The sequence below is a fragment of the Dinoponera quadriceps genome, unplaced genomic scaffold, assembly GCF_001313825.1.
Source record: "Dinoponera quadriceps isolate SergipeBrazil2010 unplaced genomic scaffold, ASM131382v1 scaffold717, whole genome shotgun sequence".
Classification (NCBI taxonomy): Eukaryota; Metazoa; Arthropoda; class Insecta; order Hymenoptera; family Formicidae; genus Dinoponera; species Dinoponera quadriceps.
Window position 1 is genome coordinate 1,333,244 of NW_014555639.1, and position 26,958 is coordinate 1,360,201.

The window sequence follows — 26,958 nt, forward strand, 5'->3', positions numbered from 1 at the left end:
GATCCGTCAGTCGGTTTCGGCGGACGGCCCAATTATTTCTTTTGTCTCGCCGTTCGGCAGTCCGCTATTGTTTAGACGGAGCCTCCGGCGTCGCGAATTAGAAGCTGCGAGAGAATCGCGCTTTCAGCGGCGAACGCGCAACGACGCAGAAGCGAACGAGCGCGCGGCGTTGCATTCTAAACCGCCTCTAGTCGCTCTCTCATAACTATTGCAGCGATTCTATAACCAGCGCGAAACTGCCGGGAATCACTGCTCAATCGCCGTTGACGTCATTATTCTATATACAGGGTGCCCCTGACTCACATAGCTCCTGCGAAACCGATCGAGAGAACCGGATTGTTCAGACGGGACGCGCTCTTTCCTCGTTGCTTTATTCAGGACGCGTCGAAATTCGCGTCACAGCGAGATTCTCCGATTGACATTAGGAGATGCCGTTCTTTGAACGACTTCGCTCGGTCGTCGTTTTCTTCTCTCCCTCCCTTCCCCTTTCTCTCTCTCTTTGTCGCAATATTATTTTTCTTGTTTTAAGTCGAGCATTTTGATGTTTGGCGTTCAAAGGAGCGAGTGAACTGCGATCGAAAGTCGCGTGCAGCGATGGAAACTTGTGAATGAGTTCTCGATGAGGAGAGATTAACTCCAACTTCGCAAAACTTTTTTTACGGTCGAAAAAGAGATAGAAGGAAAGAGGGAAGGGGAGGGAGGATTGCGTGGTGATTTTTCGGACATCCTGTACAGAGCGATAAAACGCCGATCGTTTGCGAATGTTCGGCTCTTGTACCTCGAAACGTTCGGCAGGTTGGTCCTGCCGGAAATAACTTTATTTACGCGAGGCACGAATTACCTAACAGAAGGGAGAGGATATATAGAGTGTACTGCAAAAACTCGCCCGATAACTGGCGGTTTCGCATCCCGAAGCTTTTAACGTTGAGTAATTTTATAGTGTGTTTTCATGAGTTTTATTCCTTACCGAATTTCATTTTAATAGGCTCGGAGAATTTATCAGTTTAATTTTGTCTCGACGTTTTTTCATGCTTAGGATTTCTGCTATAACCGAACAAACAAAGAAAATTCGATTTGTCAAAATGAACGGTTTTTATCGATAATTAAGACAATTTTAATTCGTGATTTTAATGTCGAAAATCAACGAGATGTATTTTACTTTTTTTTCCTTTCCTTTTTTCTTTATAAAAGTTCACATTTGCGAATTGAATTATCTTCCCGCTGCGATTTCATGCGTGAGAAATTCTGTAGGCGATGGGGAATTTTCTGTAGGAAACTTCGCACACGTAGGGGCCGACGAACGAGCCGCTATATCGCACAATTTATTGGTTATTATCGAGGACACGCATATTGCGGATGGGCCATGTTGCGAGCTTTTGCGACGTGAGTTTCTGACGGGATAGCTCGCGATAAATGATAAGCTACGTCGGGAGAGAATACACGTCGCGTCACTTTTCCAGTCCAAGTCCCGAAATTGTACAACGCTATGAAATATCAAGCCCTTAACGCCCAGAGAAAGGGACAAGTGTTCACTAACTTAATCATGAAGAGTATTTCGCTTCATTCGCGTGGAAATGATATTCTTTCCTATATATTATTTCCAAGATATTTTCTCTAATTAAATTGGAAATTTATAACTCACTCGATGGGATCGAATAATAATTTATGAAATAAATTATTACATCGGAATGAGATTGTTTGCGATAGGTAAACAAATTCATATTTTGTGTCGATACGTGTCAATATCTCTAGCGGGCATGGCATTGTAAAATCAAATCGATGTTGGTATTAACGATTACCTGGCATCGATAAGATTCGTGTGTACATTCACATATATATATATATATNTAACAATATATTATAATCTAAAAATCTCCTTTCATTATCAACATGAGGAAGAGAATATCTTATTTGCATTTTGCGTATTGTCGGTAATTTATATATCTCTCTCTGTGAATCGTCATTATCGACGACGATCCGTAACTTTGAAAGTAAATCCGTGTTTGTTGCTTCTACGCTAATGTAAGTGATTGGCAGTCATCAAATATCACGGCAAGGTCAGCAGGTAAGCATCGTGTTGTCAGGTTCACGTTAATGAGAGAGTGAGTGAGTGAGTGAGTGAGCGAGCGAGAGAGAGAGGGAGAGAGAGATGATTTTTTTAAAATTAAGTAAAAATATGTTCTTGTTTTTATTATTTTTTTTTTTATAGAATATTCTTATGTGTGCACTTATCTTTATATAACTTTTTTTGTCATACATATATTAATCACGGTTTTATCGTTTAAGTTGGAAATATGGTACGCATGTAGGAACGATTAAAATAAAGGTTAGAGATCTCTATTAATTTCGGTGATACTATTGTTATGAATCGGATTCCGAAATAACTCCGTTCTTAAAATTTAAGACGGTTAATCGATCTGTCCCAACGGTTTGCATTTCTTTCGAGTCGCGTCACGGCGAATAATCGCACACCGACAGTGTACCGAGAGAAGAGTGGAGAGTTGACGAAGTTAGCGCGTAATTCCGCGCGATTAAACTGTCCCGGATTAAGTTAAGGCCCTCGCGTCTTCGCAGAATACGAATATCGATCCGAGAGTCGCCCGTGCGAACTTCGACCGTCCCGTGTAGCCTCCAGGTTGGGGATTTTTAACGGTTAGAAATTACGTGACGGGAAAGTGAATTGTGCCAGGCGAAATATCATCGCGCTCCTCCTCCGTAATGTAATCGCAAAATTATGCGATGATCCGTCGTTGAAAACAATAACGTCACGATGGAGAAAAAGACTTCTCAGCTACTATGATAAAAATCTTATTAATCCGATAACGCGATAAATTTCGCTATTTACTCGATAAACAATTCTTATAATAATGATTTGTGAAATCACAAATAGATACATTTACACGCTTAAAAGTATACGAAAATAATTTTATGCGTACGAAAAAAAACTTTAAGACACGTGCAAAAATGTGTAAAAAAGCAGTTTTACAGATTGCCACTAAACGAATAAATTATCGTTATCCTTCGAGACACTTAAAACGAGTTCCACGAATAATTTCCACGTTCTCCCGCGGCAATTTCTCCATTTCCGAGCAGCGACTACTCTCGATATAATAACGCGATTAATTCGCGCGGCGCAATTTGAAATTGACATGGAGATAATGGCGCGTAAGCGGCATTAATTCACACGGCGCGGCGAACTGTTGATACTTCATTCATGGTGCTGTAATAAATGCGTTTATTGAATAAGTCAAAATCGATATAGAGGAGCGACCGGCTGAACGAACCGGCCGTGTTTGTGCATTGCGCAAATCGTTTAGCCGCTTCATTTAATCGCGCTAGTCTTCGGCAATCCAGCTATCGATCATCGATAACGCCAAGGACGCCGATGCGGCTAGCGATAATCAACGGCAAAAGGAAAAGCGCGATTCATGTTTATATTTGGTCGCTGCATACGGAATGCATTTATCGTCGCTGTCGATACGTCGCGCGCCGTGCACGCGCGTCCGCGACGCGAGGAAACGAGGGAGTTGCATGAGACGCAAAAGTGATTGTTAGATGAAAAACAAGAAGGAACTGATATCGAGTCGGCAACTTGACGAAAAAAAGAAAAAGACGAACGAAAGATCGATCACACTGGAAGATGTAGAAATAAATGTTTCATAAGTCTCTCGCGTTTAAATCGCTGCGTATACACGCGCAGCAGGATTTGCAGTTCTATGTAAAGAGTTTATATAATGTCTCACGCTTATCTAATGTAATTTTCTAGGATGTAATCATTTGTAATTATGTTCTTTCCCCCACGACCGTCTCGGAGAGGCAGCTCCGCCTTTGATTTTCTTACGCTCTAATCGGATATTGTTTATCGGAGTGAATTGATGCATAACGACGTTCGCTTCTCATCGAATCGTTTATCAAATTGACGAGCGAAGGAGAAGCGAGAGAGAGAAGGAATGAGAAAAATAATTTTAAACCATCCAAGGATTTCCAGCGAAACCTCGAAGCTTCGAGTCATCTGAAAGCTCGTCTGTTGCACCTGTCGCATTTTTCTGGGGGAAAACGCGAGCTTATCGCGAAGATATTCGCTATCAGCGATCGTTCTTCGGCCGATAACGGCGGCTCGATCGGCTGCACTCGGAAAAGGATGCGTCGGTGCATTTTTCCGACGGAATGCAATTAGCGTGACGCGAAAAGCGGCGGTATAAAGCGGGCCTATCGATCGGCGCGACAGACGGAGTCTCGCGACCCGCCGCGGCCGCTTCGATTTTCGATACCGCGGGTCAGAAACCACACGTTTGTGGATGCAACATTGACGATGTCTCGCCGATAACAATATATGGATGAACGCATATATATGTACACACGCGCCGTTATCGCGTTGTCCCGCGGAGAGGGCCGGATGGAGAATCACATCGATAACGATAATCGTGCCTGGCATCGCTCGTCCGCTGCTTTTAACGGCCGCGTAGTTTATGAACGAGAGCTTTTAGGTGCAATGCACGCGGATGCATCTCGTGTGAATAAATATTTCAAATCGCCCCGAGCGGTATCTTCTGCGAAAACGGTGACAAACGTATATTTGGGGAAGCTAATTTGATTGCTTCAAATTAAATTCTTCTTTAGATATGGGCAGACAAATGTTTTGATCATAGGAAAGCAAAGTTTTGTTCGCCGAATCAAAGATTTCGTTCTCTGAAACAAACCTATTTTATTTTCGTTTCAGAGGATCCAACTTTTGATTCATAACCAAAATATTTGTTTGTTCATATCTAAACAAGAATTTAGTCTGAGTCTCAACCTTATTGAATAAAAACCAGGTGGGAATCCATATAGGAAATCCATATGGAATCCCATGATTGTCTATGGGAATTTGCGGAAAAAACCCAGGTCTTAGGTAGGAATCCGTGTGCATTCTTGTGTGAATTTTTATTATCCTATGTAGATTCTCGTGAGTTCCTATGGATATCCGTGGGAGTCCACGTGGAAATTTTTAACAAAGAACTAAATGAGTTTTTCAGTATACACTGAGAAAAAAGTACTTAAAACTTTATGTCCCAGGAATAAACCTTATTTCTGTGAAATAAACCTTATATCTCACAAATATATTTTTAAATAATTTTTCTTCAGTGCATACTGAGAAATCCATTTAGCTGACTCAAAGCAAATTCTTGTTTGGATATGGGCAAACAAATGTTCTCGGTGTATATTGAGAAAAAGAAATTTTGCGAAATAAATATTTCTTTGTATTTTCTTCGATATTTATTGGTTAGAAAAAAATTTGACTGTGGTGGCTGGAATATATTATATAATGACTGGAATATATATTTTCGTGAAATATACCTAAATTTTCTTATTAATTGATTTATTTGCCAGGAATAAAATTTTACTTCGACATATTTAAATAAACGTTTATTCTATATTTCTATATTTTATATTTCTATATTAATTATTAAATAAACCTTATATTTCACAAATAAATTTTGTTCAGCGTATAGAGCCGCGATAACGTTAAAATTCGTTAATAATGATAATTGACGATCGTCGATACATTTTGCCGCGATTTGCGCGCGCTGCAGCGTAAAGTAACTTCACTTAATTTTTGTGTAAAATCGCTTCCACGAGAGTGATAATAACACGATCGCGCAAATTACAGGTGAAAAGCGGCGGTCGTGTCAAGGGGCTGTCGAGAGCAAAAGAGGCGGGTTGAAATTAAAATGGACGGATATTTGCGCACGATAAGAGATTCGCGGATTATTTATCAATTAAATGTCACCGAGAGCGTCCCCGCTAATTAATTGACGCGTACCGCTGCGTAGGAAGCACGTAAACAGCCATTATTCATTAACGTGATTAATGTTATGTCATTGAGCGAAGGCGAAAGGCGAGAAGAATGAGAAGAGGAGATCCGGCCGAGGCGAGGTCTTCGATAATAGATCTCGGCGATGATCAACAATCTTTGGAATCCGCTATTGTGTCGCGTCTATTACCGTGACAAATGGAATCGCGCCATTCGACTTCTTCGCGTTTGGCACGTGCGGGGTGTACCGAAACCACCGGATATCCTATGAACTCCGTGGCTGACGTGAAACTCGATGTTCCCCTCGACGAAGATGTCGGGGAAACTCGTAATCTGCAGAGCAGTTGACGATTGAAGATAAGAGATTTCCGGTTGACTAAACTTTGGCCGAAAGAAACCGCACCGCGCGAATTCTTCGTAAACGACTTCGGTCGATTCGGAGTAAAATTTTTATTGACAGTCCGATCACGAGGATGACAATGTCGAAGTCGGAACGTGCAGCGAACGTATAATGAACTTTCTCGGAGATCCTCACCGAGGAAGAACCCAGATTGATTCGCGAAATTGTGAATGGCACTTCCGGTGGTCTCTCGAGACACTCTGTACGGATTCTTTCATTGGCGACTAAAATACAACAAAAGTTTCTCGCACTCTCGGGATAATAACTGTCACGTTTGTTCCTTCAGTGCCGATTTATCGTATGTCCAATTACACATCAGCGTTACCATTCGTTAGTCCGGGCTCACAATAGGTATAAAGTAAGCTTTCAGGCTTTTGCTCTCAGCAATAAAATGTAATTTCTGACAAAAGGCGTTCGCCGCGCCGCCAGAAATCCCAATAACGCTGAAATCTTACACGGAAAAAAAGTCAGTCTTGAATCAATAATAGGTATTCTTATATATAAGCAGGAATATTATAATTTTCTTAGAAAATTCTTAGTCTTGATTTGATGGAATTTGTATCGTTACAAGTATTACTCGCATTCAATTCAAGATTACAATTCTTCTAAGAATATTATAATATTCTCGCTTATATAAGAGAATATCTATCGTTAAAATTATCTCTTTCCTCTGCAGGAAGTGTGACGTCTAGTAGTGCTGGGGACGCTTTTTATTGAAACACGGAAAGAAGAAGTAGCTTCCACAGCTAGAAATTAGCTCCCATAAAAAAGGAATTAGCTATCCATATAATATAATTGGAATTCACTTAATTTAACTAATTCTTTCTGCCCCAGTACCTAGTTTTTAGCTCCCACAGCTAAAAAGTAGGTCTGGCAACTATATTTCCCTTGTATTATATGAACAGCTAATGCCTTTTTTCCGTGAAGCTACGTTACAATTTAGTGCTTAGAACAAAAGCACGGAGGAGAAAGTTTTGCTGGAACAGTAAATTGTTAATATAGCGACGAAGAGATTTATTATGCGCGAAAAAATAATTTTACCGCCGTAGTAAAACGTCGTTGCGACGGTGATAAATCTGAGCTGGCGTAACCAAAAATTAATACTTTCAACGAATCTTTTTCTTCCCCGTCGTTATATTAACGAACGATTTGCTGTTCCAGCAAACTTGTTTTCCCCGTGAGGCTAAAGGCTCACTACACCTATTGTAGATCCGGATTTGCTCGTATTTCACGAATCTCTTCTCGCGACTCCGAGGAGGAAAGCACGCGACGGATTTTTTGTGCGCCTCGCGTTACGCGTAACTTCACCTCTTTATAGCTGACAACAACGTGAATAGTGGAGCATCCATTTAGCGAGCACAAATCTCTCCAGGGTACAGCCGTAACACACGGTTATTAAAACGCGCTCGGGAAAACGAACCGTGATGGATCTCTCTATCTCTCTCTCTCTCGAGGGACGAGCGCTCGTACATTCGCTCGCTCGTTCGCTACCGAGCGGATACGCGACACGCGATTAATAATGCCATTAAACAATCGCTACCGGGGCCACTTCGGCAGTAACGACTTGCCGAGAATCCGCGTCGCTGTCGTTACACGCGACCGCCGACGAGGCGACTCGTTCTTCGTTGGACGCGTAGATCACTCCCGGTCTCGAAGCTGTCGGAGGAATTCACGGAATTCCGGCTGGCTGACGTTTCGTGGGAATGACCCGGGGGAACAGGTACGACTCGCTGCGACCTTGTCTGGCGTGAAAACATCGCGACGGGGCGCGATTTCCCTCCGAAAAAGGCGTTCTCACTCAAGCTGGAGCTTCCGATGTCGCCGTCGCTTCTCGCGAGAACCACCGCCGCGTTAATCGCGTTCTTCCTCTTCTTCTGCTCACGAGCGAGAGAGAGAGAGAGTCCGAGGAACGCACCACGAGTTACAACTTCGCGATCGACGCGAGCTCGATCTCGCTCTCTCACGGGAGTCCCGAACCACGGGGAAATCCGGGTCGTCGGGGTTCGCCGGTCTCGACGCGCTCTCTCTATCCGGCGACACGCACGCACGTACGGGTTCACGCAGGCAAGCAAGCCACGCGGGTAGTCTACGAGCGAGAGCTTACCTAAGCGCATCCGCTGGCGGCGGCGTCGCGGCCCACACCCTCTTCGAGTTCCGAGCTGTCACTGTCGCCGCGGCGCGACGCGTCGCGACGCGCGACGCTCCCACGCGATCTCTCTCCCCTGCGACGCCCGCGTAGAATCACGCGTGCTGGCACGGCCGGCCGCCACCTGATTTTCCCGTGAAAACAATCGGCGCGCACTTCGAGGAGCTGCCCGGCTGGCTGGCTGGCTCATCAGTCGGAGGAAACGCGCACCGACCCACCGTGGTTACTGAAGCAGGGCTGCGAGCACGTCGCGCTCGCACGAGCAGAAAAAGCAGCTCCTTCTCCGCCGAAGTCCGCGGCCTCCGGCCTCTCCAGGGGAAATGCGCGCCTCAGGTTTTTCGCCTGCGCGCCCGACCGGGCGAGCCCGGAACAGCGCCGGCTGACGAGCGAAATGTCTCTATGTCTCCTGCACCTGTTCCCCGCGGGAGCACCTTCGGCCACGCTTCTTCCCTTTTGTCGCGCTCGTCTTCAGTGTTGGGAGACGAGACGGCAGGCTTTCAGAGCCGCGGGTGACGCGCTGCGACACAGCGTCGTTGCGAGCGCTTTTCTACTACGATGACTGAACATGACACGAGCCGACACGGAGCAGAGTCTCGAACGTTTATGTCCGTATCATGGCTGCCAACTTCTCTGTCATTTCTATATACGTTGCTTCCCAGCAGGAGACACAAGCCTTGTTAACAATATTCGACTCAAACGTTAAAAATAATATTTCTACACTGTGACTTTTATATGTAGTATTTCAATATATATTTATTTAATATTATATTATCGTGCAACAGTTTAAAAAGATTTATAAAATATTGTGTCAGATGTTTATAAAATTCGCATAAAATCAGTGTTTCAAAAAATTAATTTAATGTTTTTTTTTGCTTTATTGAAGATACTTAGTATAATGAAATGTAAGCTCAGAATGCGAACGGAGTTAAATATAGGGAATTTGGAATGAGATATTTGAGGAATAAGCTAAGTTTTTGAGACACAATAAAAAAATAGGGAATAATATATAAGAATATAATATAGAAGAATATAAATGTTGAAACGAGACTACCACTTTTACCATTTTTTAATTGAAACCTGTACTTTCGTTAACGCTTTTATCATTTTCTTGATAATTCGATCGATTCGATTCAAGCGGATTTGAGGATAAAAAAATATAAATGATAAATATAAAAACGTGAATTTGTAACCTGTCTGATGAGTATTGCAGACTTTCCTGGTGAAATAGCAGTTCTATTTCTGTTCCAGCTTTGCACAAGTAGTGTCAGTCTTGAAGTTTCTAGCACATATTACCAGTCCCGACTACCAGATGTCTCTCTCGGGCGCACTCTGCCAGATACATTGCCGACGTAATATCTCTCGCGGGGTTATCGAGAAGTACGAATGAAAACTAAAATTGCAAAACGGTTATCCGAAAGTGGCGAAGAATTTCTCCGAAATTCGCCGAGGTTTCATCGCAACAACCTTCAGAAGCGCGCTCGGGCTCCGTGATTGATTTGCTACTGGTGCAACCAGACGAAGCCTGTTTTGAACGCTAACGTGTTCAGGTCTGGATTGGTCCGTCGGATGTGCGTTTTAGGCATTGACCTACAATCTCCCCAAACCGCCGTGGTCTGGGGGAAAAGGCAACAGCTGTGTGTCGCCACGGCAATTTGTCGGGCTATTCTGACTAAGCGCGTTACATTGTAGCGCCCATTTAGTATTATACACGTCAGTGTGATGGGCAGTGACGGTTAGCGCGTTTACGAGCGTAGCTGCGTAGTAGCGGGCTGATCACGACAGGTATCGGCGGGTCGTTTCTGCGATTAGCCGCGATTAAACGGCGTTATCAGTCCGCGTTAGTTTCTCTCCTCTCTCAGAGTCGCGTTTGCTCTCGTTTACGTCAGTGAGAATCGCTCGGCTAAGTGACAAGATCGCGATCTCGATTGTCACGTCTTGTCAGCGGTCCCGATCGAAAGAGGAGGAAAATCCGGAGTGATAAGCGACGGTCGCGCGAGCCGCGAGGACCTTGTTGAGCCGCGAACCGACTTTGTTTTCTTCCGCAGGCGAGCGAACACTCAAAATGGCAGCTGACAAAAACACTGACGACACGCCGGACCCCGGCGGCAAATTGGACCCGGCGGAGGAGAGGTCGCAATATTTCAAGAAGCTGGAGAAGTGGCTCCACGAGGTGTACACTTGGCAGAGCGTCGCCGCGATGTTCCCTTATTACATGATATCGGGCCACGTTGTGAATCCGATTGCCGGTATGAACGCGGACGGGCGCGTATCGTCCTGAGAGATGAAAAAGTCTCAGTTGAGCGGGCGGTGTCGAGTATATAAGTATGAGCAGATACATAAGTGTAGAATGTAAATACATGCAATTACCAAATGAAATGTAATAAAACGGATATAAAGCAAATATACAGAACGGTACGAAAACGTACGAGAGTGTGAGAAATGTCGAGAGATGTAAATTAAGTGTAATTAGTATAGTAACTTAATCTCACGTTAATAGTAGAAATTGTATTTGCATCTTGAGAGCTGATCGATATCCGTACGAAAGTGTTAAGGGTTTTTTGGCACATTTTATTTGTAGCGACACCTCACATAATACCAAAAATAAAATTGAGGCATTTTCATTTCTGCTTTTTTTTCTACAGATTTTGTTGATCTCTCTTGTAAAAAAATAAAGAAAAGAAAAAAAAACGCAGTTCGAAACACTTGACTAATAAAGCTGTAACGAGAAAATATGAAGTGATAATTCTCTCTCAAACTAATTTCTTTTGTTTTCCTAAAGAATTGAACTGCACAAAGTCTGGGAAAATTGAAATAACCATGCATTTTATGCATTTACATGGAAAAAAAATCTGGTTGTATTAACCAGAAAAGGAACAACCAGATGTGTTCTGATTGAAGGGAACAGAATTTCTGGTTCTTATGACCCATGTGTGGATCCAAATGTGGCTTTTATAACCAGAAATTCTGTTTCCTTCGATCAACATGCATCTGATTATTCCATTTTTTATTAATACAACCAGACCTTTCTTTCCGTGTAAATTTAGCAGATTAGGATTGTTAGGAAACAACCTGGTCTTCACATTGTAACTAATATTACGATTGATAGTTTAGCTTTAAGATTAGTTTCCCACGATAGGTTTCATGATTTTAGCTTCAACACCCTTTCAACCGAATCAAGTGCCCACAGCGCCGACCAGGCCGATAATCGAGAATGCGGATAGACAAAATGAGACCTTAAGGCGGAGGAGACCTCAAGCGACAGGACCCTTCCAACCGCCAGGAACCGAAGGTCCGAATGTCCCCCTTTGTTCGAGTTACTTCAGTTTTGCCTCTCAAAATAAGCAAATGTGTCTACGAAATTGGATTTCCGCTTTTGTGCGTGCTCTCCTAACTGTCGCTTCGTTTCAGGTTACGAGTATCGCATCCCTCCGATATGGAAAAGGTTCGCCGCGGAATTCATAGATTCAACGATGTTGTTTCTCCTCAAGTTCTCCATTTCGTTTATCGCGTTCGATATCTTCTACATTATGTACGTAAGATGTATAACTCCGTTAAAGTAATATCTAACGACACACACGTTCATCCAAAGTTTTTCATTTTCAAAGAAAGAATTTGCATCGGCCGTTTTCATGAGCAGCATTTCTATTAAGACGCAAATTATTCTTCTATTTTTTCCATTTGGCTTTTTCCTCCGTGTCGCAGTTTATCTTCTGTTTCAATTGTAATATTCCTAATATTTCTTCTATAATATTCCTGGGAAGATTATTTCTATTCTTTTCCGCATACAACGTGCGATTTTCCGAGCGTCCTGTAATAGCCTGGTGCAACACACTTCATAGCGGCTGTACTTTTTCAGAGATATCGACGACCTAGATGTATTGCAAACGGATTTGCGTATCGATTATAAAATGGCATTGGAGATGACTTATGGGATCCTCCTGTTGGAAGTGATCCATCGTGTAATAGTCTGTATATTTGAGGTAAGAATATTCCTCTAACTCAACTCAGTCGAATATAAGAAATATGTTACCAAGTAATCACAGCGAGAACAATTTCCATCGGATGAACCGGTTAAATGATATATTCGATTGTTATTTTTATTACTATCGATCAAATATTGGACATACTTTGATCCGATGAGTATCCGATAAAATTACCGATGCAGTTACTGATGAAATCTGATCGGAAAAAAAAGGAATTATATATATCTGTTGTAATTTTCATCCGATGAAAGGACGATTTGATCAGATAAAATGACGAAATAATCGGATATTGTACTTGATTGGATATATTCGTTTGTTATTTTTCAATTGGATTATTCGATCAGATATGATAGGATATTTTTCTCAGCGTATTAATCAATGGCTAACGTTATTCGTCTGAATCTGCTAACCATCAGTCTCGCAAAAAATTAACATCCATATGAGATCGTCCTGCTGTAGTTCGAAGAGAGAGAGAGAGAGAGAGAGAGAGCGCAGTGTATAATTGTTTCATTTTGTTTCGGAAACGTCTCAGGCTTTCTGGCTTCAGCACGGTATGTACGGCTATATCGGAGGTGCTACTCCCGGCAAGTACATGATGGGTTTGCGGGTGGTCCAGTGTCGAAGCATAACCCCCGTGGAGCGACCTAACGAGCCGGACGTGGTTCTGGTCACACCCGGGACCGACCTGGGCCTGCCGTTGGCCCTGGGTCGATCGGTGGTGAAAAACTTCGTGCTGGCGTTCCTGTTCCCCATCTGCTTCTCGCTGTTCTTCTTCAGGTTCAACAGGACCGGCTATGATCTGATATGTAATTCCATCGTCGTGGAAGACGCCTACAGGAACGTGAACAACAACAGGTTGCAACAACAGCAGTAGCCCTGCTGACGAAGGGGGCTGCTGTGCTGCTGCTACACGCGGAATTCTGTGATGTGTACACTGAGAAATCCCACTGAAATTACAGTCATTTTCGGCCTCCAACTATACCCTCTTCTGATTTTAACCCAAAAATAGTAGTTAGCAATATGCGCATGTAAGAGGTTATTATACTGCTGACACTATAGTCCACACTTATTAGAGAAACAGTCATCCTGACTATAATTCATTTACTTGTGCGATTACAGTTACAAATACCAAAATTTTTTTTCTCAGTGTATATAACGGGTGGCTGTGTTTGTACCTAGGTATGTGTGCGAGTCCATTAAACGTGTGCGTGACGTGTATATACGTGTAAAAAAGGGAAAAAGGAAAAAAAAAATAAATATTATTACAACCAGGTACTGTTATTCCTGAAACTTGTTCTCTTGATTCAGGAAAGACTGATGTACGGTTGTTTCATTCAAGATGTTAGGAAAAAAGATGAAGAAACAAGTTGAATCACGAACGACAAACGCGTCGTTTGTAACAACGTGATTACGCGCGGGGGACCCGATTTCTTTTTAATCACGTTTTCTACACTGAAAAAGAGAATTCAAGTAAATGCTGAATTCAAGTAAATAATTCTTCCAATACTTAACAAATTTTTATCTGGATTAAATAATATTTATTTGATCTAAGTAAATTATCCAAATAATATTTTGCTGAATCCAAGTAAAAATTTATTAAGATGTATTTAAGTAATTATTTGAATCCAGCACTTTTTCGTGTACATCTTCCTGCAATTTTTCCTTCGTATTAAAAGATTAATCGTACAGTTAATTTTTCTTTCAAACACGAAAAAATATATAAAAGGGCATCTAAAACAGACAAAATTTATAATTTTATAATTACTGTAAGCATGTATATAATGTGTAAAGAGAAAAATGGATAAATGGATAAAAGAAAATTATTGCGACAAAGCATAATAGCAAATCTACTTTTCCACTTGCACTTTCTACGCCTTTTATTTTAGTAGTTTCTTTCTTCTCTTTTTTTCTATAAAATATCAAAATGTTTTGTCAGTCCGGTAGTTTTATCCTCAACGATATCTTTGAGTCAAGTAAAACCGCGATCAATTATAGAAAAATACGAAACGATTATTCTAGTATATAATAAATTGCAACGAATTGCAATATATAGATAAATATCACTACTATATAGATTCCACAATTCATGTTAATGATATCTACTGATGCTTTATTACTAAAAAAATATCGCTTATCGGTCAATTATAGTGGATACTCCAACGACAATAAGTGATAATAATTAATAATTCATAGAATATCTTCCGAGTATTTGAAGCGTCAATCACCGATGTATATGTCATCATTCGTGATGATACAAGAGGTATCTCAGTGGTTTCGTACACCGACTATCGGATTCGCGTTCACAGGGGTAAAAAAGTGCAAGAAAAAGAGAGAAAACCTGAGCCGGAGGAAAGGGGAGCGCCGAGTGCTCGCCATGTTGATGCTATGCGCTTCGAGCGACTACCCGATACGTCGTTTCGACGGTGACAACAATAGTGCCAGCCAACCAGGTTCGCTATTTCCGTTCTCTCCATTCGACCCGATTCCGTTTCGCCCAAGTTTCTCATCCTACTCTCCCTCCAGTTATCTCTTATCAGCAGCTGGGATCAGGCATCGCTGCGCGCACGGCCTTTCTCCCTTCTTCTCCCCCTCTCTCTCTCTCTCTCGTTTCACGGAAGTCACGTGGCGCCGTCTAGGTGCCTCGGCATCCTCGGCGATCGCACGACGTCACTTCCCAGTTAAACGTGGCCGCCTCGCAAGCTAGGAGTGGCAACCGAAGCGAGCGTCGCGAGCTGTCAAGCGCGGCCACCGTTCTCACACAGCCCGTGAAACAAGAGAGACGGCTTGTCGAAGCGTTTCATCGTAGCCGGCACAGCGGGTCGCTTAAATGACTCGACGGAGCGGCCGTTGAGGGAGCGCGTAATCGGTCACTCGAGTTGTGTTTTCACCCGGACCCGCCGGTCAGGCGCCGCAAGACAGTCACCTCAGGCTGCAAGAAGAACATGTCGTCTTCGGGCGATTTCGGGAACCCCTTGCGGAAGTTCAAGCTCGTCTTTCTCGGCGAGCAGAGCGGTGAGTGTTGGGACCGTCGGTCGCGCGGAGTGTGCCGAGTGTCGCACGAATCGATTGAAGGCCGGTCCCTCGTCGCCAGAACCCAGTCGGGGTGACGACCCTTCTTGCCGACGTCGCCTGGTAGCCTTCTAGGTTATGGATCAATATTCCCCACCGCTCGCGCGCCATCCGCGATGACACGGCGCGTCGCCGTGTGTAACTGCGCGCCCGAGTTCCCCGGCCGCGCGTTTCACGCGATGATGATGATGAACGCGCCCGCTCTCGGTGCTTTTTCCGTCGATTAACAAACGAGCGCTGAACGCGCGCGCGATGCCGACGGCCCGAGCTGAGTCGCGCCTTCTGCGGAGCCTCCTTCTTCTCGCGCGTCGCCCTTTTCTCGCCGTTAATCTCACCCGGGGCTTCGCGAGATGCGAATTTCACGAGGGGTCGCCCGGGTTTCGCGCGACTCAATCATTCAGAGTGCCCCGGGCGAAGTTGAGGAAGAAGGCGATTAAAGATGCAGATGATCCTGTAAATAATTTTCTGAATAACAGAGCCATGTAATTTTGCATTGCAGTCGGGAAGACCTCTCTCATTACACGGTTTATGTATGACAGCTTTGACAACACGTACCAGGTATGTAGTGACTCTCTTGTTTGTTACCCGATGATTAATTGCTGTGTGTGTGTGTGTATGTGCACTAATGAATCATCCTTGCTGCACACGTTTGGGCACTTGCATCACCTGCATCTGTTGGTCTGTTTTTTTTTTAGCTGCACTGCTGAACTGGTGCGATAAATAAGAGTGAGACAAATATGTTTTGTCTCGTTCTAACTTAGTGCCGCCGGTTCAGCAATGTATCTAAAAAGAACAGACCGTGTGTCTCTATAGTGTGCATGCTTGTAGGTTATGCAAAATATGGTGTGCATCGTGTACATGCCATGTGTTTTTCAAACTTACAGGGCGATACAGTAACACATTGCTTTCCCAACTTTGTACTACTAACACTTAATGAGTATTCATCTCGAGGGTTTCGTCTTTTTTCAATTTTACCAGGAATTCACGTGGCATATGGTACGTTAAAACGGTGCAAAATCTTATAGAATGTATCTGAACTCTATTGACAAACTTGCAGGACAAGTTCTGTGTTAAAGAAATAAGTAAAAACGTTTTAGTTAACATATGTTCGCGAAAGCTTGGTTTTTAAGATGTAGCCTTCAGAAGATGACAACGATATGTCAACAAAAGAAATTTGTTACGATAAGCAAGTTAATATTAATAGAACACTTTTTTACCTACTTTTGAAGATAATATCTATCAATATTTCTAAATATTAAGATCAAGAGTCATCCAAGTGATATTTGGTATATTATGATCAGTTGTCGCAATTAACAGAAGTGAATCAGTTTCTTGGCTAGCGAGGTCGCCAGATTTTTGGTCCTTTTTTTTTTTTAGCTGAACTGGCTTCTCTAGTTCAAGAAATGTATGCATACTGAAGCGGGAAAATCTTGTACGTATATCTCACACGCTCCTGCGTGTATGTAAATTTCCTGAACTAGTACAGCCAGTTCAGCTAAGAAAAAACAGACCACTTAATCTCTTGATTTTTTCCCTGAAGCTACTTGAAAAGTTTGGTCTATGAAAGACCTGTAAATAATCTTTCAAAAATCCAACAGACATGCGATAACGTTAGAATTAATTAGTGCACTGATAAGGGAGACAGACATTTTGAATAATGTTTGCAACAGTACATGTCTAATTACTTGCTTGCAAAACATGATTTAATGAATAAAATATATCTTTTTCAAACTGATATTGCGGTAGCTATATCTCAGAAAAACTAAGTGTTTGAGGATATATATGTATTAAGACTTTTTTTTACTTCTCTTTTTCTTTTATGTAGAATTTATCCTCTGAGTTCTCGTCGGAGTTTATATACGCCCTGTATAAGAAATAAATCCTCGATAATTGATAAGGTTCGAATGTCGTTTATTCGAATGACTCATAGTAGGCAGTGAACTGTTTGACTATCAAACCTGATAAATCCTCTACTGAATGAGAACTATTCTACTTGCCTAATTCTCATGTATGCAACAGCATTGGACGACCTTCACCTATTGACACAGTTTCTTTAGATAAGAAAGAAACAATAGCTGCTATCACACGTACGCGTGTATATCCATTGAAGCTGAAATCATTTTGCCCACATTTTAATGCACGATCAATTTGAGATTAATTAACATCTCGTTGGATGACGACACTCATGTTTGTCGAGTTAAACCTTGCAATTATTTCTCTTACACTTGTACGGTCTTGGGAACATGTAGTCATTTCGGTTTTATGACCGATTAGAATCTAAATTGGTCAAGTTGAGAGAAAGAATCTTTTTTCGAAGGTACTTACACACTGACATCCGTTCGTATTGGTTCATATTTGCCCGTTGAATCTTTTTTTTTTACATGAATACAATCTGCAATGAGCGCACTGTGTTTTTGCTTCACCACAATTCATATCCTGAATACTCGATTCATTAATTTTCACATTAATTTATAATTTCTTCGTTTACGTATTAAACCGTATATATCAAAGACTGTGTGTATGTTTGGTTTTTATTCACTACTGTCTCTTATCATTAGTCCAATAATGTCCTTTTTGTTTTGGATATACCGCGCAATTGACAGCTGATAATTTCGCCGAAAAGCGACTGTCGAATGTTTGGCGGCCTGCTCGTTACATTCGCATTTTCTACGCTTCATTTCTTCGTTCGTTTTTCAACCGTCTTGAAGGTTACAAACGCGCGCAGAAAAATTGCAAGAAAGAGAAGGAGGCCTAATGCTAGCAGGAGAGGCAGTAGGGAACCGAGATATCGACTTTTTCTAATCGACAAAGACAGAAAGAGGGACGAAGAAATTTACGGAAGGCCGATAACTCGCTTCCCTCCATATTTATGCACTTTTATCACTCCGCTATCGGACTTTTAAAATAAATTGCAATGTCGCATGCTATTTTCCTCTTTTTAATAATTCTTCCGCTCTCTGAATTAACTACGTATTTACCAAGAATTCCGAAAATACTTCTCGTTTAATACGATTAATTGATTGTGTAATTTTGTACAAGCATTTGCAGTAAACTTGACATATTGGTCTCAGGCACAATGCAATATAAATATGCAATACGAGCGAGTACCTTTGTTGGATTATTTAATTGAATTATTACCTGATGCTTCAGGGAAAAATTTCCTTGTCAGTTGGCTTAATTTTCCGATATCGTTACTTTAATGGAAAATACTTTATAAGAAAGTTTTTACATATGAAAATTAACATATCTGAATTTTTAATATGCTTCATTTGTTTTGTGTGTTATTGCTTTTCAGTTTATTGAATTTCTACAGATCTAATTTTACATAAAATACACTCACAATTAATATTACAAAATATGAAAATATGAATTAATTAAATTCATTTATATATTTATAATGAATACACATAATTCGGATATATATTCATAAAAATAACGTATTGCGTTCTAATCCAGTTAACTATTATTTTCTTTTTAATACGGGATGAAAACATTCCCTGTTTTTATTTCACATTTTTAGAAGCAAGTTCCTTTGCACTTTTTGCTTCCTGTTTTGCATAATACGATAAGTCGATTGGTTGACTAGTATCGTGATCCGGTGTGTTGCAGGCTACGATAGGTATAGACTTCTTAAGCAAAACTATGTATCTTGAGGATAGAACCGTGAGATTACAGCTGTGGGACACAGCGGGGCAAGAGCGGTTCCGCTCTCTGATACCTAGTTACATCAGAGACTCTACAGTCGCGGTGGTTGTTTACGATATTACCAGTAAGCACCCGGTATATAAGGAATACATGTGCCGAAAAGTCGTGTGCCGGTAGCAGTGAATTTTCCTCCGAACTGCAAATTTGTCCATTGAACAGTCCGCTCAATAATACGTTTTCACAATTGTGGTACTTGAAGTTATTCCAATTTTATTGTTCAAGAAAATATGATCTTTTAAATAAAAAATCTCCTCAATTGATTTGGTTAAAAATCTCTTTAAATCGATTTGATTTGGTAGAAATTAAGTGCATCAATAATAATATTGTTGCCTGGCTGCCGGCAAACGTTTTTACTGGTACAACCGATAAACGAACTGTAAGATTAAGATTGCGTATTTGTTAGACGCCAACTCGTTTCACCAAACATCCAAGTGGATAGACGATGTGCGGACTGAAAGAGGAAGTGATGTGATAATTATGCTAGTGGGCAATAAAACAGATTTGAGTGATAAGAGGCAAGTCTCGACGGAGGAGGGCGAGCGGAAAGCGAAGGAACTAAATGTGATGTTTATCGAAACTAGTGCTAAGGCTGGCTACAATGTTAAACAGGTATTTCATCTCATATAGCCTGCATATTAAGTACTATGGTTTACCTTGAAAAAAACATTTCTCGAGTGCTATTAATTCGACAAGTTCGATCACGCTGTTGGAGAATTATTAATTTCAACTTGTTACGGGAATCGTTGATTCAATGTAATCGTCAATTAAGCAGAACGCGCTCCAAGGCAATTTTCTCCGAATTTTCCCGGGGAATTCCCGTTTTATATCTCCTAATTGATCAGTTTGCAATAATTCCCGTTATCTCGTTTGTCGTGAGAATCTCAGCAGACCTTAGTGATTAGATTTGACATTTGTACGAAGAGCACATTTCGGACGGCAGGACAGAAGAGTGATCGTTTTTATTGTTAATTATGAATTTTAGCTGTTTAGAAGAGTAGCGGCGGCTTTGCCGGGTATGGACTCCACCGAAAACAAGCCTCCCGAAGACAGTATCCTTTGCGTAAGATACTCACTGCACGCACTTTTTGCATGGCACTCTAGCAGAGACACTTCTCGCGGCGACTTCATTTCGCGTGTACATAATTCTCGTCGCACCCGTTATTCCCACGAATCCCACCCACGCATCTCTTTACTATCGACTTTTCGTCATTCCTCACTTCACTGTTTCCTCGAGCCGAATCTCGGTGTACGAATCGCGCGCCTCACACCATCTTTTACCGTCTATCATTCTCTTTTCCTATTTCGGGCCTTCATTTGATAATCGATATTAAATTTCATTTCAATGTTATCGCAGCAGCGGTCTCTTTTCAGGACATCGGAGATACGAGATTCTCATCGGTCCTCTCATACACATCGATTCATTGTTTCGTCCGATATATTTCTTTTCAGGATATGGGAGACGTCGGATTTCCGTCGACGTGCGCTCCACTTTCTCGAGTCTTTCTCTATTTGGCATTTTTTTCTTATTTCGACGAGCGTCCGCTGTCTCCTCTAATTTCTCGCTCTTGATTTCCGAACGGATTTATTTTACGGCGATTTATCCGCCGGACGTTCTCTATTTGTTTGCGTTATACTTTTGTGTTTTCCTTAATACGTTCTTCAATCCGTAGTGCAAGAGGTAGTGCTCAAGGACACGCCAATCGAACTGAAAGCCTCGGAGAGCAGTTGTGCATGCTAAGTCGTCGTCGGCCTGACGGTAGCAGGGTATCGAATCGAAAGAAGCCTTTGATAAGGCTCCCGAACGGAGCCCGAACCGTCCCAGAGCCGCCTTTGGACCGGTTTAGTGGCTCATTTCGAGAGCGATAAACCGATTTCCCCGCGGGAAATTTCCAAGGAGACTTCTCACGGTCTTTCAGTAAGAACCCATTATTCACAGTGTAAATAATAATATATTAGTATTAAATAATGATATTAAGCGGTAATATCAATTTATTATTATTTACCCGCGAGAAAGATAGAGAGAGGGGGGAGAGAGCCGAATTATTTTCGAGAGATCCGTGCGCTGAAGTTGACCCCTTGGAAATTTTCGTACGGAACACGCATATTTACTTATATATCGTGCTAATATTAATATTATTAATTTATTAATTCGCGCCTCGCCTTGGAGGGAGTATAACGATATATCTATTTCCTTTCGATGCCCTGATCGGTAGACAAGACACACTGAGCTAAGTTATAACTTATAAGTTAATGACCTAGGTCGTTAGGGTACTGATTGCATTCGGCCTGTGCCTCTCACGAGAGGACCGCGCGGGGGGCCAACGCGCACTGAGCAGCAACGATTTCTTATTAAAACCAGGAAAAAACCTACAGCTTCACACACAGTAGCTTTTAAGACTGCTTTTACACAATGACGTGTTTTCCGTATGTTAGCCGACTCGTAGAAAGAGCCGTTAACCCTCTCAGCCCTGATTACGGCCTCTTGAGGCCTTTCAGGCCTCTCGGCCGTAAATGTGACCTCCTTCTTCCGGCTGCGGCTTTGATACCTCGCGAGAGAAGCCGTCGAGATTGAGAGCCGGTCCGCTAATTAGAATCGAATTAAGGAGTTGCGGTGAAAATTGTGACGTTCCATTTTGAAATAATTTCGCGATCGTAATTGTCGGGATTATTAACGCACGATGATTACAGTCATTTGGAAACAATGACTCGCGATTTTTTGGTTATTCGCATTTATTGAAATAATGATTCGAACATTTGCCGTATCTCTTAGTTTCCCGTACGCCGCGGATATTTTTCTTCCGGGCGAAGCATTACCTTCGTTCGCTTTTCCGAGCTTAATCGAGACTTACTTCACTCTTCTATGTTATGTGGATCAGAGCTACGAGGGTTAAGACGGCCTTTATGAATGTCTCAGAGTTCACACTTAAGCCTATCTCGCTTGTTAATATTGATTGTTTAATATTGTATGTTATATTTTTTACGCGTACAGGTAAATATACGTCGATAGTTGCTCAAACTCACGTTAATTGATCGAATGGTACAGCCGTAGTTCTCCGTGTTCTTTATTTATCGCAATTTCTAAGAACCGAAGTATTGCCCTACGTATTTTTGCAATACATAAGACAAAATAGACGCATACGATACGATGCTGTGTTAGAATTCAGGATATTTCGCGACAATTGAATTGGTTCGGAGATTACGCGAATAGCAGACGTTATAAACACGTTGCGTAAATGCAGTCACGTAATCGTGTCAATAATAAATTAACTTAAACGATCTTTTAATCGTAACAAATCAAGCCTCGAGGGCTGATAGTGCAGATGCTTGCTCTATCGGACGTTGTGGAAAAAAGAAAAAAAAAGAATATAATAGCCGTCGCAATATATGTTAACTATCGCTGAACGAAACTCGAAATATATATATATAAAATCGAAGACTCGATGGAGGATTTGGAGACAATTTTTCTACGGTATTTGTGGATAATTAGCAGCTAACTATATCTCTTTTCTACAAATACTTTAAGAGTACAATAATATAAACGAACGATCCTGTATAGTCTCGGACTTAACCATGCATAATCGAAGCATTGCATTTTTGCCTTTTGTTGAGATCCTTCGTTTGTTCCTTATTTTCTTGATCAATGTAGTTTTGTTCACTTGTACACGTAAACCGCAGGGGAAAGAGAGCATATTCCGTCTAAAATTGTATAGAACGATAATTGGGATCACGATAAAAAGGAACTCTAGTTTCCAGTAAGCTAATTTTAATTAATGTCTCGTTTGTTGACAATTCATCTACCATTGTAACGTTTTAATTTATATAAAAAAGAAATCTGCAAACACTATTATTTTTAACGTTGTTTTCTCGCCCGCTATGTTATTTTTTACCCCCTATGCCATTTTTCCATTTCTCCATTTCTCCTTTATTTTTCGATCTACCTTTCTTGAGAATTTGCCTCTCTTCGAATGTACTTTATTATTATTTTTTTTTGCTTTGCTTGAGGCTTGCATACCTTTTCTTCGATATTCTCTTCTCGTACTAGCGACCTTGAGAAAGTCATCGCATGTAATTATTGGAAAAGCAAAATCACATAAATTAAAAAGAAAATACGACAAATTTGTAGAAAAAAGAATTTAATCTATATGTATATTTTTTAATTATTTATTCTTTTTAAAAGATATTATTTATATCGAGTTAAGTTGATAATGTATCGATGGTTAATTACCTCTTCTGGTATTAAATAAGAAAATTAGTTGTATTTCAATTTGGCTTTTTTCCAAATTTTCGATTAATTTTGTGACATCTGTTTTTCGTTTTACTTTCTGTGATATTTTCTCTACGACACGTTTTCTCTGTGCTTTAACAAAGCTCATAACACGTAACGTTATGACACTCCGTCCCGTTTTTGGACTTTTATACGCTTTTCGATTGTCACTCTTTTTAGCTTTGATAGGCAGAAATTAAATCGCGATGTCGTATACAATCAAGTTAGATTGTATCGTTATAAAGGATTATTAATTAGAGGCAAATTGAGGGAGAATTAATTGCGAAATCGTCAATTTGACAGCGGCGATTGTCGAGTACGATTGATCGATGAGTATTTAAAAACATGGATAATGCTAGGAAAATTGTTGGAAAAAAAATTCGTCATTATTGTAGTATCACTAAGGACTGCATTGTATGTATTTTATCATGGTTTGTATGGACTCATTGTAACGTTTAATCGAAAACATCGACACGCATTGATTAAGTTTAAGGCTATCAATCAAATGTTTACCAAATGCAATAATGTATTTACTAGCCAATAACATTGCCAAATTGCAAAAATTATATCAGTTCTTGGTATCTTATTTTTCGAAACACATTTACATCCCTTTTCGGCACGGCGATATACTGTAAATCCAAATGTATTATTTTTTCACACATGAACGTCTCAAAATGATATATTTGGCTGAAGCTATTTTTACAGATGTTTTTTGTCGATTTGACTTACGTCGTTTAAAACGTTTAATCGTGTTAAATTAACACGTTAAATTATGACGCGTTAAGTTAACACGTTCAATCATATTAAATGATTTAAAACGGCAAGATATGTGTAAGAAGTGTGTAAGAAGAGCTTCAGTTAAAGGATTTGCAGCGCAGAAGCCGAACAATGGTCCGAGCTGTGAAAGTAGGGATATATCGAATACATCGGGAGTTTACGTCCTATGAGAAAGAGAAATGTTGGGATATACAAGGAATGTTTCATGTACATATCAGGATTACATAAAATATTGTCATATTTGTATTTCAGAGTATATTTCAAATTTTACATGTATATAATTTTCATACACTGCAAATCCAAGTGTGTTATTTTTACACGCATAAACGTTTAAAAATGACATTTGACTGAAGCTCTTTTTACATGTTTCTTGCCGTTTTAGGTTACGTCATTTAAAACGTTTAATTATGTTATAAATTATAAGCTAACACGTCCAATCGTATTAAATGATGTGATTTAAAACGGTAAGAAATGTGTAAGAAAAGGTTAAAATAACACATTTGGATTTGCAGTATACGTATGTGTCGCAATTCTTTCAGTTTATTTATACATACCAAGCTTTCATTGTAATCTGCTATTCAATTTCAACGTGTTTTAATTTTTCGCTTCCGTCGGTCTCCACGTGTTTCAGTTTGGAACGCTAATGTATCTCAGTTAATGTATCTCTCAGTTTTCAATTCCAACGTATATCCCAATTGGCGCGCTCGACTTTCATTTATTTCACTCTGTGAACGTATTCCGATTCTTTTTATTTGGATCGTAGTCAAGACTACAGGATTTGAATTTTCTTTCCGAGGAACGTCGAGATGTGCGTATGTGTGTGTGAGAGAGAACGAAATGAGATGGCCGTTTTGATGAGAATGCACACGCTTGAAAAATGCACACGCCTTAACAGACAAAAGCAGCTGTCGACTTGCAGAATCAATCGCCGATGCAGAACGGCTCCGAGTCGGAGGGGGAGAGCGGCTGTATCTGCTAGGGAGATTCGTCTGTATCCGAGGAGACAGAGAAACGAACAGGGGAAAGAGATCGCGGTCAATCTCCCGACACGAATCATCATACCATTGCGAGACGCTGCTGGCTTCTTCTGACGTCGTTAAGGGAACAGGGGCCCTTCGTCGCCGAACTCGGGCCCTAAGTATCGTTTCAAGTGCTACTAGACGAACTCGAGCGATATCTAATACTAGCTACTTGCGTTGTTTTCGGGCCGGCTTCGTGCAAAGATAAAGATAAAAGGAAAAAAAAGAAAAAAAGCAACACACACACACACACACACACACACACACACAGAAGATCGTACCCCTCGCGTCGGGGTGTTCCCTTAGGGAGTCACTTTCCGTTTAAGCTTGAAACGATGATAGCTGCGGAATCCACGTGAAGCCCCTCTTGCTACTCCTTTCGAACCCCCTAGTCGAACTAGTTCAACCTTCTCGCGTCGAATTGTAAATATCTCGGCGCGATTCGGCCGAGGCCGAAGTCGCGAGTGCAATTTAATAGTTTTCGAATTAACGCGAAAGCGATGGAACCTTCGTTTGGACGTTTCGCCGGTCAATTTGTAATGAAGAACAATTAGTGATAATTGTGAAATTATTATCGTAGAGATCGATGTTATTATTGGTAGAGAAGTTAATGATGATTGTGATAACGTATTTGCAAACGATTGGCGCGGGAGGGTTACAGGGGTGGTGAATCGTTATAGTGGCGTTTGTCTCTCGACATCAAGCAATATTTCTCGGTTTCTGATGAGTCCTACATATCACCATTTCTTATCGAAAGTGTCTTCTTAATCTTTGGGATTGACTCCGTATCTACAGCGATGACTCAATCGAGATTCCTCGAAAGAAGCACATTCCTACACAAAAGTGAAAACACGCTTTTGCACTTGTGTTGAAATCGGCCCTTGTTTACATTTTTGTGTTACACTTTTGACATACCCGTGTGTTAATTTATCACATTGTACACGGAGAAAATATTGTAGTAAAAATTATCACACTAATTTTGCAATGTCGAACTATACCGGAATTATAACTGAAATTATGATATGTATTATAATCTTTAGTGATGTACTTCATTGTATCACTAAATATTATAACAAATATCATAGTTTCAATTATAATTCCGGTATCGTCCAACATTACAAAATTTGTATTGTACTTTTTGCTAAAATATTTTCTCCGTGTATTTATGTTTTCTCATTTTGTCGATATTCAACATGTGTAAGTGTTAAAGTAACACATTTTATACTTCAGTGTTGATTAACATATAAAGTGATTTACTCGTGATACTAATATAATATTTGTGTTACTTCTCAACGTATTTATCTTGCATTAACATAAAAATTTGAATGAATATTTGGAACATGAGAAATGTGTTAAATTTAACACCAAATTTTTTACTATGTATTCGAGAGAATTCGAGACCTGTCAGAATTTCTAAACTTGGAATACTCGGGAAGATTGATCTTATACATCTCGCACGATTGTTATATTAACCTGTTTCGATTAATCCGTTATATATAATCTTTTGATTAATCTCTTTAATTAATATTATCGTGATATATTTTTCAGTGACATTTCCTGATCTAAAATCATTCTTATATGACTCGACTTGTGTAAAACTTACTTTCTTTCATTCGTTTCGTTCAATATTCAAAGGATACTAATTAATGGATTACGAATGATTGCGGGACGCGATTGAGGCGACATGTCGCGATGACAAAATTTGTGATTCCGATATTCGACGCACGCATTATCAGACATCGGGTGTGTCCGATCGATTAATGATCGCCGTAGGCGAAGGAATCGATTCACCGTCTGGTCT

The 26,958-nt window shown here is 40.8% G+C and overlaps 3 protein-coding genes across 4 annotated transcripts in view; 2 read left to right on the forward strand and 1 right to left on the reverse strand.

The window, feature by feature from the left end:
• LOC106745032 (beta-arrestin-1-like) overlaps positions 1–9,011 on the reverse strand; it is a 30,496-nt gene extending 21,485 nt beyond the window's left edge. The window contains exon 1 of the mRNA XM_014620260.1: positions 8,299–9,011. The gene's annotated coding sequence lies outside the window, so the exon portion shown is untranslated. The remainder of the gene's footprint in view (positions 1–8,298) is intronic.
• A 647-nt stretch (positions 9,012–9,658) lies between these two features.
• On the forward strand, positions 9,659–13,604 carry LOC106745034 (protein FAM8A1). The gene is made up of 6 exons (XM_014620263.1): positions 9,659–10,122; positions 10,386–10,586; positions 11,492–11,629; positions 11,749–11,869; positions 12,197–12,320; positions 12,856–13,604. The coding sequence occupies exons 2-6, from the start codon at positions 10,403–10,405 to the stop codon at positions 13,195–13,197; spliced, it is 909 nt and encodes a 302-aa protein (XP_014475749.1). The 5' UTR covers positions 9,659–10,122; positions 10,386–10,402; the 3' UTR covers positions 13,198–13,604.
• A 1,381-nt stretch (positions 13,605–14,985) lies between these two features.
• On the forward strand, positions 14,986–26,154 carry LOC106745062 (ras-related protein Rab6). Of its 2 annotated transcripts, none has more exons than XM_014620320.1 (6): positions 14,986–15,335; positions 15,892–15,950; positions 19,002–19,161; positions 19,501–19,706; positions 20,080–20,146; positions 25,044–26,154. In XM_014620320.1, the coding sequence occupies exons 1-6, from the start codon at positions 15,266–15,268 to the stop codon at positions 25,115–25,117; spliced, it is 636 nt and encodes a 211-aa protein (XP_014475806.1). In that variant the 5' UTR covers positions 14,986–15,265; the 3' UTR covers positions 25,118–26,154. The 2 variants fall into 2 exon arrangements, with proteins under 2 accessions (XP_014475806.1, XP_014475807.1); XM_014620321.1 differs by lacking the exon at positions 25,044–26,154 and adding an exon at positions 20,768–22,941 and having other exon boundaries at positions 14,990–15,335.
• The last annotated feature ends 804 nt before the right edge of the window (positions 26,155–26,958 follow it).

What these genes read in the sequence shown, in the direction of transcription:
- LOC106745034 (XM_014620263.1), top strand. Translation starts at nt 10,403, where the DNA reads ATGGCAGCTGACAAAAACACTGACGACACGCCGGACCCCGGCGGCAAA. An exon ending in CGTTGTGAATCCGATTGCCG is followed by an intron (nt 10,587 to 11,491) that starts GTATGAACGCGG and finishes TCATGATTTTAG; the next exon opens with CTTCAACACCCTTTCAACCG. An exon ending in TTCGATATCTTCTACATTAT is followed by an intron (nt 11,870 to 12,196) that starts GTACGTAAGATG and finishes GTACTTTTTCAG; the next exon opens with AGATATCGACGACCTAGATG.
- LOC106745062 (XM_014620320.1), top strand. Translation starts at nt 15,266, where the DNA reads ATGTCGTCTTCGGGCGATTTCGGGAACCCCTTGCGGAAGTTCAAGCTC. An exon ending in CTTTCTCGGCGAGCAGAGCG is followed by an intron (nt 15,336 to 15,891) that starts GTGAGTGTTGGG and finishes TTTGCATTGCAG; the next exon opens with TCGGGAAGACCTCTCTCATT. An exon ending in GGTTGTTTACGATATTACCA is followed by an intron (nt 19,162 to 19,500) that starts GTAAGCACCCGG and finishes CGTATTTGTTAG; the next exon opens with ACGCCAACTCGTTTCACCAA.